The sequence below is a fragment of the Chelonoidis abingdonii genome, chromosome 7, assembly GCF_003597395.2.
Source record: "Chelonoidis abingdonii isolate Lonesome George chromosome 7, CheloAbing_2.0, whole genome shotgun sequence".
In the NCBI taxonomy this organism is placed as follows: Eukaryota; Metazoa; Chordata; order Testudines; family Testudinidae; genus Chelonoidis; species Chelonoidis abingdonii.
Genome location: NC_133775.1, coordinates 73,848,631 through 73,861,306, shown reverse-complemented (window position 1 = coordinate 73,861,306; position 12,676 = coordinate 73,848,631). Strand labels below are relative to the sequence as shown.

The 12,676-nt window shown below is 42.4% G+C and overlaps 1 protein-coding gene across 1 annotated transcript in view; it reads left to right on the top strand.

Moving 5' to 3' along the window:
* Positions 1–12,676, top strand: part of ANKHD1 (ankyrin repeat and KH domain containing 1) — a 194,308-nt gene that overhangs the window by 165,531 nt on the left and 16,101 nt on the right. The window contains 6 exon segments of the mRNA XM_075068051.1: positions 1,832–2,006; positions 4,130–4,586; positions 5,045–5,191; positions 6,765–6,875; positions 8,985–9,134; positions 9,458–11,073. Of these exon segments, the coding sequence (XP_074924152.1) occupies positions 1,832–2,006; positions 4,130–4,586; positions 5,045–5,191; positions 6,765–6,875; positions 8,985–9,134; positions 9,458–11,073 (2,656 nt within the window).

Below are 12,676 nucleotides of genomic sequence, written 5' to 3'. Positions count from 1 at the left end.
TGGCAGCCAAGACCACCTGACCGCTATGGCAGCAGGCCTGCAGGGAGCAGAAGGCTGCACACCCTCCTTATCTCTGCCCTTCAGTACTGCTGCAGGACTGAGCTCAGGAGGGGCCTTGGCCGGCAGGGGGGTCAGTACTCACAGGGTGCAGCCTTCCGCTCGCCTCCTTACCCCCAGCCCTTCAGTGTGGCCATCTGCTTCCTCTGCACAATAGGGAGTGAGAAGGGCAGGGAGCCAGAAGGCTTCTTCAGCTGCTATGTAGTGAGTACCTCCACCTGCTGCATGCTGTGAGTACCAGGAACCCTCCACGCCACTGTTGCCCTTTGTTTCTGGTTTTTACGATTATCACCGGTTCTAAAAAATGTTGACTATACACTGATAAATTCCCATTAAATCAATTTTGTTTTTTTTTTTGTTAAACTGCCTTATTTATATGTCACAATTCAGTGGATTTGGCATCTCTGTCTGGCTGCAGCTGGAGTATACTATGATGATGAAATACTCTATTCTTCATTCATTGCCTGTATGAATCTCCATTGTAGAAGGTGCATGTGCCCTAAGTGCACAAGCTCAACTCTATTTCAATAGTAGTGTCTCTTGGGGCTGCAGTGTGCAACCTCGTTGTTCTTGCACTTCTACTTCAGAATATCCAAAACTGTACAGCCTCACCCACCATCCAGCCCTTCTGACCTCCACAGGCAACGAGTTGGAAATCGTTTGTGTCTGTTACTACCCACACTAATTCCTTTTTAGGAAATTTTAGGCTTGTTACTTTTTTGGTTAATTAAGCTGTTTGTTTGCCAGCATTTTGCATTACTCTGTATTTTATTTGGATGCAGACTGAGGAAAATGTCTTCAGTTAAAACTGTTAATACATACAAAACAGTATCAGCTTGTTCTATGACTTATCTTGAAGCAGACCTTTGAGCTATCAGATCAGTAAACAGAGTTCAGCATGGCCAGATGGATATGAGACTTTGAAGGAATTACTCCCATCCCCAGATGCTGCAAGTAGTACAGTCAGTCACTGACTCTCTAAGTAACAGTCCTCAGTTTGATAATGCTGCAGTGCCCAGAGTAGCATTATTGGGTGCTGTACTGCTGAAGGCACCTTTTTTTGCAGGAGATCTAAAGTGGAGCTTTTGACTCTTTACGATAATTAACTCACCATGACGCTTTTCACGAGAGAAGTTTTACCAAATTCCATTTTGACTAATTAGCCTCATTCTGTGTTGCATTAAATTTCATTTAGTTATTTTTCAGTTCATCTTCTAACCTACAGTTTAGTGGTGTTGGTACTAACTGACTGCCTCATTGTACCCAAGAAGTAACTATTTCAGCAACTGATAACATGATAGCTATATGTAGCACTTAAAGTACTTTGTGAGCGTTCTGAGTGAAAGATGTTAAGGTTGCTCCAGAAATTCTTTCACTAACTCAGGTTTTTCAACAAATTTTTGCAATTTAGTCTGAGATTATGCAAGATTACAGTGATATCCCTTTAAAATATATACTAAGTTGTTTTAACACACATCTTTATCATTCTGGTTGCATGCAGTTTGCTGGCTGACTTTTATTCTTTTTTTTCCTTGATAAGTCTCATTATGAAAACTGCAGTTCCATCTAGTCCACTGCTACTTCCATTTCGTTTCTGTTCATTCTGCTGTCATCATGGCTTTTTGCATAATGATTCAAGTCATAATGGAATTTTTCTTGATTATCTACCCCTCAGACATTTTTTCCATTGAAGCCCTGAATTTGTAAGCATAAGAGAATATTAATTTTTGGTATTAGTGCATGGTAAAACTAAATATTAATGCTTTTCCTATAGTCAAGAGAAGAGAGCAGAAAACAGGCTCTTGCAGCTAAGAGAGAAAAGAGAAAGGAAAAGAGAAAGAAGAAGAAAGAGGAGCAAAAAAGAAAACAAGAGGAAGATGAGGAAAACAAACCTAAGGAAACTTTAGAGCTGCAAGAAGATGATGATGAAGAGGAGAATGATGATGAAGGTGAAGAACATCTAATGTTTTTACTATTCTGTGGGGGGGGAGCACTTGTTGATTGTATAAATGTTTCTTAATCCTTCTTGGTGAAAAGATATTTTAGGTGCCATCGTTTTCTTCACACTGGAAAGGAGGAGCAGTTGGACAGTAGGTTTATTCATTCTGAACATTCTTCCTATATATCTGCAAGAACTCAGTGTAGAAAATAAACATTTAAAATGTTTAACTAAGTATTACTCTTGGGAGAATTGTGCACTACTGCACATGTGCAGAATTCATGTCTCCTGCAGATTTCTTTGCTTCCCTGCAGAAAAATGACTTTCTGTTGGGAAAGCAAAGGGACACCCAAGAGCAGTCACCTGCTCCTCTGCACCACTGCAGGCATGTTTGTTTCAGGTACTTGGAGAAGCCGGTGGGGGTTGGGAATGCCCTGGTGCCTCTACACTGCACTGGACTCAGCTGCTAATCCTGACTGAGCTGGAGGCAGGGGAGGATGGGACTTGCTCTTCCTCTCAAGAAGTGTCCAGGGCCAGGCTTATGGCCGAGTCAGACCCACTTCCAGAAACCTCCACCAGATGAAGGAAGTTCTGCCCTCCCCTCACTTCCTGCCCCTGTCACTCCTCAGCTGCAAGGGTCGCTGTGCAGGCAGCTGCTCCCCTGCGCATTCAGGTCCCCCCCCCACACACACACACACTGAGTTTCGCCTTCTGCATCCAGAGGCCTTGCTGATGAGCCCCCTTCACCTAGACACACAGCCACTGAAACCCAACTAGCTGCACCCAGGCTCCCACCCTGACAAGCCCCACCCCTCTATACCTGGACCGTCCCAATGATCCCTACTTCCCCAGCACCCAGAGCCCCACCCCAATGAGCCCCCCATAGCCAGACCCCCCACACACACTCAGAATCCCCATCCCACTGAGCCTCATCCTCTGCATCCAGAAACCCATGCCTTCACCCAGACCCCCGCACCAAGCCCCAACCACCTTCACCTGACCCCCCCAGTGAGCCCCTGTGCATCCAGATCCCACCCCCCTCTCCTCTGCCGCATTGACTCCCGCCGTGAGCCACTGCACCCACATTTCCCCACACAGAACCCTCTTGCCCCACACCTGGATTCCCCACACGCTAAGCCACTCCACACTTGGATCCTGCTGGGCTGAGCCTACTTGCCCACGCCTCATGCACCTGACACAAAGAGGCAGTGCCACAGGGTGTTTCTAGAGCACGCCCAGCCCTTGTGCTGGCAGCATCAGGAGCAACCTCACCACCAAGTTTTTGTACCCAGGTGGGTGGCTGCAGGGTGATCTCCCATCTCCATGCAGCCAGTGGCATGTGCTCCCCACTGCCATGCCGGAGCCTCCACATTTATTTACTGACAAATAAAATTTGCAGAATTTTTATTTTTTGACACAGAATTCCCTTAGAAGTATATTCTACCATTGTTAAATGCTTTCCACTATGAAAATGCACATCTGTACTAGTGATAGAATGGAGATTTTTGTATGTGTAGTGTGTGTACACGTCTCAAATTTTGTATTTTTGAGGAAGTTTTAATGGTAGGCTGACTATATCAATTGGTTCTGTGCGCAGTAGTCACTATGGCAGGAGTAGTGTTGCTGTACAAAGCAAAAATCATGTAAAATTTCAGGTTTCCTAGGTATTGTTTTGTACCCTAAATAACTTATTTTGGGATTTTAGTGCAGATAACTGTGCTTGTTCTGTGCTAACAGTGAAAGATTAGAGCAGAAATGATTTTTTAAAACCTAACTTGACTTAATTTTTTAAAATGTCTAATTTTCCCTCCGGGAGGGTGAAATATTTCATCCTTGAAGAAATGAAAACTTTTGCTGAGTTTACGTGTCTGGCCTTTTGTGTCACTGCAGTGCTTCAGAGCTCCTGCTCTGCATTAGTTTCCCATGCAACTGTCATTGTTCCCAGTGAAACTAGTTCTGTTACCATTGCATCCCCTCAACTACACACCAAAGCTAGGATTTTTTAAATCATTAGAATGGCTGAATTCATTACTGTAGTGACAGCTGACAGAAATATAACTTTAATTGTACTTTCCTTAACAAGTGAGACTTCTTTTCTATTAAATATGTTGTATATTGACTTTTTCTTTCCAGTGGAGCAAGAAGTTCCTATAGAGCCTCCGAGCGCAACCACTACAACCACAATTGGAATCTCTGCAACATCAGCTACTTTCACAAATGTCTTCGGGAAGAAGAGAGCCAATGTGGTAACAACCCCTAGCACAAATAGAAAAAATAAGAAGAATAAAACGAAGGACACTCCTCAAAATGTGCAGATAATTTTGCCAGATCAGCATATATCACTAGCACAGCAAAAAGCAGATAAAAATAAAATAAACGGAGAGCCAAGAGGTGGCGGTGCAGGTGGAAATAGCGATTCTGATAACCTGGATAGCACAGATTGCAACAGCGAGAGTAGCAGTGGAGGTAAAAGCCAGGAGTTGAACTTCACTATGGATACAAACTCTTCTGGTGATAGGGGATATGCCTCATTACTGCTCCCTTCTCAGGAAGAAAAGACAAGCACCTCCGCTTCAAAAATACAAACAAAGTGAGTCTTCAGTTTTTCTATACTGCCCTGTCATGACTGCTGCTTGGTCTATGCCATTGTGAATCTGTTTACTGCTGCTTAGTTTTATAGAATCAGATCAAGCTCCTTAACTTGTGATGCTGGGATCCAAGAATTCTGCTTTGTTTAGATTTGATTCTGGGCTAATTGGACATGACTGAAAGTCAAAACAATCCAGTGGCTGCTCAGAAACCTGTGTGAAATAAGTTGGAGGCTCAGTCCAGTTCTTGTGAACATATTAACCACATAAAACACACTAATTGGCATTGACTGGCACCCATATTGCAGAAGCTGTGGTCTAAATACGGGGATTGAGAATGGAGAAAAAAATTGAGAATTGTTTTAACTGATAGTGTTGTCTAACCTCTAAAATTTATGCTCTGCAACTACTTTAACTACTTTTACTTTATAGTCTGTAATCAATACATCTCTGTTTCCAGACTTGAAGGAGACGCTAATCCAAATTCATTATCGGCAAGTTATAAATCTGTGTCCCTGCCTCTGACCTCTCCAAACATAAAGCTGAACCTCACTAGTCCAAAAAGAGGTCAGAAAAGAGAAGAAGGCTGGAAAGAAGTGGTTAGAAGGTAATGGGTTTTAATTCAATCTTTTCAGATTATGTATAGACCTTTTGATTTCAAAACTGCATACTTACACAGAACATTCAGTAGCGTTAGCCTGACGGTCACGATTTATAAAATCCCTTCTTCCTTTCTGCTAGCAGTTCTTTGCAAACAAATGACAATCATTATGGGTGGTAATTACAATTTGAAAAGCCAAACATGGGGGATCCTTCCCAGGGGCCTGTCACTAATCAGAAGAAAACACCTTAGGGGAGGGGGAGTTTGTTCTGGCTCTTTAAGTGGGGAGGAATAGGCCAAGACTCCATTGGTAATGAAGGAATACACTGGCAAAAGCTCTGTCACATTTCCATTTCACATGGGATCCCTCAAAGACTGGTAGGTGTCAATGAAGATACACAGGGAGGTGGACGATGGACTGAGACATGGTGCTCATTATGCTCTGTTGACCCACATTCTGGCTGTTGATTCTGCTCCAACCCATTCATGACCCTAAAATAGACTTAGGAGCATGGTTATATAGTTGAAGAGCTGCTTCTGAAATGGCAGCCTCTTCCTCTTCCTTGAAAATGTATATAATTTTGTTACATTGGGTGGCTTGTGGCCATATTTTAGTCATTCATTCTGTCTATATGTAGCTGGAAATTGTTATTTAAATTTTCTACCTTTTTTTTTTACTCACTTTGTTGAAGCGAGATAAGCATGAAAATGTAAATCCTAGGTTTTTGCATTTAGCCCTGACTCAGCGTCTCACATTCTGAAATGCAGGATTTTGACTAAATGCCCTTTTTAGAGCATCTTTTAGTTTGTGTGCACGGAACACTGTTTTACAGAGGACTTGCAGTGAGTTTTGGGGAAGCTGTCTTTTTTAGCCAATGAAAAATCTATGCAATTCAAATCTAAGATGTTAAACTCGGACCTTTTAGCTCTTCAGTTCACACCAATTAAAATGTGTAATTTCCCGCCAACTTTGGTGATTGTGTATATTCATAAATATTGCTCCCTGTTACGGGGTGTGCATGATAAAGAGCCATAGATTTCCCCCTTCCCCCAAACTTGGTGAGTTGTGTAGGCATGAAACTGTTAAAAAGCAGACAGCTGCCTTTACCGGGGTTGCGCACACACTCTGCTATTGATCCTGAAGCTGCTACACCTCTCCAGACAGGTCTCTTGAGTCTCCTAGTTTAGTCATTTTCTTTACTTTTACTGTGTTTGGTATCATCTTTCTGTTCTGTCAGAGCTCCTGGGGTTCTAGACATTTCTTCCTAAAATGGTGGATTTTGATAACCCTAAGAACTCAAGATTTGTTGAGGAATGTGCTCACAAAATGTCTACCCTGGGCCAGAATTTGCCATGCCCCGCCCTGAATAGCAGAGCATGCATGTAGTCTAACAGCCTTTTAACAACCTATGTGTCCTTTTCAAAGTAACTAGGTGTTGCACATGTTTGCCTCCTAAAGCTTATCCCAATTCCAAGACCAGGAACTGTCCTAACTCCCACTCCCTAAAGCACCCTATTGGGTAGAAGGGATGTCTATCAAAGAAATAACCAGTGAAAACATCCCTTCTACCCTTGACAGGCAAGTAGGCAGAGTTCTGAAAGATCCTCCCCCTAGCAACACTCTGCAGCCAACACCAATTGAGCAATTTCAGCTGCAGAGAGGAGGGCGCTGCTGTTCAGGAGCAAAAAGGTACTGTTTGGGGCATTTTTTTCAAACTAAAAACAATGAGCTTGGTGGGTGGGGAGGGAGGCATTAGAGGGTGGGTGAGGAGTGCGGTTCTGGATGCTATTGAGAGCTCATCTGAGCAAGCAATTCCTTAATGGGGGGTGGGGAGGATGGCTAGGGGTTCACTTGGGGGAGTGGATTGAGGAGGGTAAAGGAGACTGGAATGCAGCTAGGGTCCCTGTGAATCATGTGGAAGGCTCTTGGAAGCTGCATGAGGAAGGGAGCTCTAATAGGGAAGTCTTTATACTAATGCAGATCCAAAGGGGAGGGGATTGGAACATGAGAAATGCTGGGGGTGAGGGCATAAAGTGTGGAGCATTGTTTGTGGAGATGGTGTGAATTTTGTGTAGGGCAGGGGACAGGTTACTTAAAAAGACAAGATATATTAGAATGTTAATATTTTCAGGTGGTAAGTGTAAAAACTATCCATTTTACATTACACACGTTTATTAACTGAAATACATTTCCTGCATAATTTCTTGCTGTTAGTAATCTAAAGTGTTAAATATGCCTAAATTTAAAATGTAGGTGAAGCTGGCAGCAACATAGAGATGTACAGTCTATATTTTGTTCAGATTCTTGAACCTTCATCACAGTGCTTCCTGAAACTCCTTGGAATTCCCTCTAACTGTACAGTTCACAAATTGCAATACACCACTGTTAAGCTTGAAAGCCATGTATGGGTTTGAGAGGTCCAGCTTTTGAAGTCTGGGAGCAAGAGTGGGCTAAAGGGACCTTGGGTCGGATCTGGAATGCAAGCATAGCTGGTGTTCTAATGCTTCCCATTGCCAAATGCCTGCACTGATCCACCAATGCCATATGGATTTGAGAATCCTAGGAGTTCACTTAAGTCCATTGAGTGTTTGGGTTGCAGTATAATGGCCTAAAAATAAATGTTCTTCTGAAAATCTGTGCTGCCTTCATAGTGGCTTCCAGCATCCCTTTGGACCCTTGAATTGCACAGTTGGCCTGCTTGCTATAAACCATTGCGTAGGGTCACTGGCAATCTTCCAGAGCATTTGTAGTTTCTCACTTGAGGTGCAGGATATAATAATTCTACCGGGATGTTGGATCAAGACCCTGGTTTTAAAGTCTTGCTCAAGCAGGTGGTATTTCAAAGATTATCAGTCTGGCTATATACTAGTACAGGGGTAGGCAACCTATGGCACAGGTGCCGAAGGTGGCACGTGAGCTGATTTTTCAGTGGTACTCACAGTGCCTGGGTCCTGGCCACCAGTCCGAGAGGCTCTGCATTTTATTTAATTTTAAATGAAGCTTCTAAAACATTTTAAAAACCTTATTTACTTTACATACAACAATAGTTTAGTTATATATTATTGACTTATAGAAAGAGACCTTCTAAAAACATTAAAATGTATTACTGGCACATGAAACCTTAAATTGGAGTGAATGAATGAAGACTCGGCACACCACTTCTGAAAAGTTGCCGACCCCTGTGCTAGTAGAAGCAACTTGTATCCTCCAGTGGCTAATCCCTGTGATTCAAAGATGCTTGATACTAATTAAAATGTAAAGTAGGAGAGTCACTTAGGATTTAATCTCACATTTTAAAAATACACAGGTTAGGACAAAAGGTGAAGAACTATATGTCCAAAACAGCATGAATATTGTATAATATACATCTATATGATGTGATATACACCTCTATCTTGATATAACGCGACCCGATAAAACACAAATTCGGATATAATGCAATAAAGCAGCACTGGGGGGGCCTGCACGCTCCGGCGGATCAAAGCAAGTTCGATGTAACACGGTTTCACCTATAACGCAGTAAGATTTTTTGGCTCCTGAGGACAGTGTTATATCGAGGTAGAGGTGTACTTGGTTAAATAAGTGTTCTGGCGAAACTTCAGAAGTGCTCAGAGTAACAAGTAATTTCAGTGGGGAAGTTTTAGGGAGGCTCCAAAGAGTGAATTCAATACCAGCAGAAAACCACTTGCTGCTCTGAAATGTAAAAATATTGAGATATTCAGTTGCCAAACGAGAGATTTTGGCACTTTTAAAATATCTCCAACATGACTTCACACATTTGCAATCTTTGTGATATAGGTCTAAGAAATTATCTGTCCCAGCTTCTGTCGTATCTAGAATAATGGGAAGAGGTGGGTGCAACATCACTGCAATTCAAGATGTCACTGGTGCTCATATTGATGTGGACAAACAAAAAGATAAGAATGGAGAGAGAATGATCACAATAAGGTACGATACATGGAAACAAAATAATTGTAAATTGAGTTGGTACAAGATTTTTCTTACACAATCCGCTTATCTTTAAGGTAGGACATATTGGCTCTTTGGCAGTAGTGTATAGTGCATAAATGACAGCAGGACATGCTGAAAATCTGATACTTACACAAAGTTAAACCATAAAAAAAAGCGGATATCAAGAAATAAAACTTCTTGACTGTTCTATCAAATACTGCACTAATATAGCCAAAAAAAATTGTTTAGTTCAAGAAGCGTTGCAGCAAAGTGAGAATTCCATTCCAGAGAGAAGATTAATACTTTGTTTTTAATTTCAGGGGTGGTACGGAATCAACAAGGTATGCAGTACAACTTATCAGTGCCCTTATTCAAGATCCTGCCAAGGAACTGGAAGACTTAATTCCTAAAACTCATATAAGAACACCTGCTCCAAACACCAAATCAATTCATGCAAACTTTTCATCTGGAGTCAGTACCGCAGCTGCTTCCAACAAAAACTCCTTTCCTCTCGGAGCACCACCTCTTGTCACATCACAGTCATCAACACTTTCTACTTTCCAACCCACTAACAAATTAAACAAGAATGTTCCAGCAAATGTACGTTCTTCTTTTCCAGTGTCTCTGCCCTTAGCTTATTCCCACCCTCATTTTGCCTTGCTGGCTGCCCAAACTATGCAACAGATTCGGCACCCTCGCTTACCTATGGCCCAGTTTGGAGGAACTTTTTCACCTTCGCCGAACACTTGGGGACCATTCCCAGTGAGACCAGTTAATCCTAGCAGCACAAACAGTTCTCCAAAGCATAATAGTTCAAGTCGTGTAGGTAACCAGAATGGGAATATTTTACAGACAGAGTCTACTGGATTAGCTACTGCTAGCTGTCCTATTACTGTCTCTTCTGTAGTTGCTTCCACCCAACCGCTGTGTGCAACAAGTAGTCGGACTCCCTCATCAGTCAGAAAGCAGTTGTTCACCTGTGTTCCGAAAACAAGTGCGGTGGCAACAGCAATCTCAACTGTGACAAGCACCTGTAGCACTCTGCCTTCTCCTTCCTCTGCACCTGCAAACAACGGGCAAGTTCCCACAGCATTTCTGCCCTCTAATGTTCCACAAACACAGCATTCTGCACTTAAAACGGACTCTTTCTCAGCTATCTCAGCACCCAAAGAGAAGGTGTCAACACCAGACCAACCTACTGGAAACATGTGTGCACCATCTTCGGTTGCAAGTAGTTGCAATATATCCGCTAGCAGCAATCCAGGAGTCTTAGAAACTCGCCCGTCTAGCAGCCCTGCACCTCTAAATAACGTCCAAGATGAGATACTGCCAACCAGCATGTCAGATATAAGTTCTTCTGTGTCCATGCCTTTTTCCTCTAGCTCAGAACCCACTCCATTAAGCTTAGCTTCACCCAGATCAGTTGCTGCAGATAATCAGGACAACAGTAATTTACCTCAGTTAGCTGTACCAGCACCTCGAGTTTCTCACAGAATGCAGCCTAGAGGTTCTTTCTATTCAGTGGTACCAAATGCAAACCTACACCAAGATCATCAGTCTATTTTTGTTACAAATCCAGTTCCTTTAACGCCATCTCAAGGTCCACCTGCTGCAGTGCAGCTTTCATCAGCCATGAACGTTATGAACGGTTCTCAGATGCACATTAACCCTGCAAACAAATCATTGCCTCCTACGTTTGGGCCAGCAACAATTTTCAATCACTTTAGTAGTCTTTTTGATAGTAACCAGGTGCCAGCCAACCAAGGATGGGGAGACTGTCCACTATCCACACGAGCAGCAGCAGACCCATCTTTCACTGTTCAGTCTACTTTTCTGAGTAACTCTGTGCTAGGACACATAGAAAATGTGCATCCTGATAACTCCAAGGCTCCTGGATTCAGGCCACCTTCCCAGAGAGTTTCTACCAGCCCTGTAGGTAAGTCCACAAAGTTTCTACTCTGGCATAGTATCAGAGGGGTAGCCATGTTAGTCTGGATCTGTAAAAAGCAAGAGAGTCCTGTGGCACCTTATAGATTAACAGATGTATTGGAGCATAAGCTTTCGTGGGTGAATACCCACTTCTTCAGACACATGCGAAAGTTTATGCTCCAATACGTCTGTTAGTCTGTAAGGTGCCACAGGACTCTGTTACTCTGGCATAGAGACAGTCCTGCCATTAGTCTTTGACCCTATTCTCAAATTGCTCCAGAAAGATTTTACAAGGTAATATGCAAAAGAACGGCAACCCGAGAGCTGAACTTAGCTTTTGAAATTACACATGGCATTTAAAATTATACACATCCAGTTCTTTTTCCTAGCTCTGACCTGTCGGGTACTGGTAATGCTGCAGAAGCAACCACCATTGGCTCTTTTAGGAAGTAAAGGTCTTGTGGCACTTGTTGAAACTCCACCCACACGTGTCTTAGTATTGATTCCATCCGGCAGAAGGATGGATTGTCATGGTGCTAGACTAAGAGTAGTAGCAGATGGGGATCTTGTTGGAACCCTGTTCTCTTGGTGTTTTGAACTTGCTCACTTAATATTATCAGCATATGGGACTTAGTAAGGGACTGAATGCTTGACAGTCCTCCTTCCTTTTCCCTGACATTTACCTAGTAGACACATAAAGGATGTTACCCTTACCTCATTGCTTTTCAGATTTGTTCATATGCCAGAAGATTAGACTGTATTTTGAAGACAGGTGTCTAGAGAGCCTCACTTCCTAGCTTTCCTAAGTTAATTTTCTTCAAGTCTTTCACCCAACACCATCTCACAGACCCTTTTAAAACTTTGGGCCAAAATTTCCAAACTTGGATACTGAAGTTAGGCACCTAAATAAGTGAACAGATTTTCACAAGTGATACATTCCCACTGAGTTCAAATGGGACTATGAGTGCTCGGCACTTCTGAAACCAGGCCACTTCTCTTTAGGTGTCTAACATCAAAAGTCAGAAAATATTTGCCAGGGTGTGTCAATTTTTTTTTAAATATTTAAATTTAAACTAGATAGCAGCATTCTGAAGAGCACAAGCAGTTAGGCAGCATATGATCTCTCTGCTCCCAGTACAACAAATAGAACCAAATGCAGCTAGAACTGTGATTGCTGGAGTAGTCTGACCTCATTCATCCAATCCTCTAACAGTAGAACAGTCAAGTCCTGCTCCAGTGGACTCCAGAAACATTGCCTTTTTACCAGTTCCTCTTTTTCTCATGGATGGTCAAAGTTGTTCAGGAAGATGTGGTAAATAGACAGTCTGTCAAATCACTCAAATCCCATGGATTATGTACCTAGAATGGCTCTGAAGGCAATTATGCTTGTAAAGGAAAATGAAACTCCTGCACAGAGGGTAACTTTTAAAATTCTAAAGTTACCCATTTTTCATACAAAATGCTACAAAATAGAACTGTAAAATAATTTAAAATCTCTGAGACACACAAGGTGCATGAGGCAAGATGTTTTATTGGATCAACTTCAGTTGGTGAAAGAGACCAGCTTTCTTTTGAGTTTACACAGAGCTAGTCTCTCTTACCAACAGAAG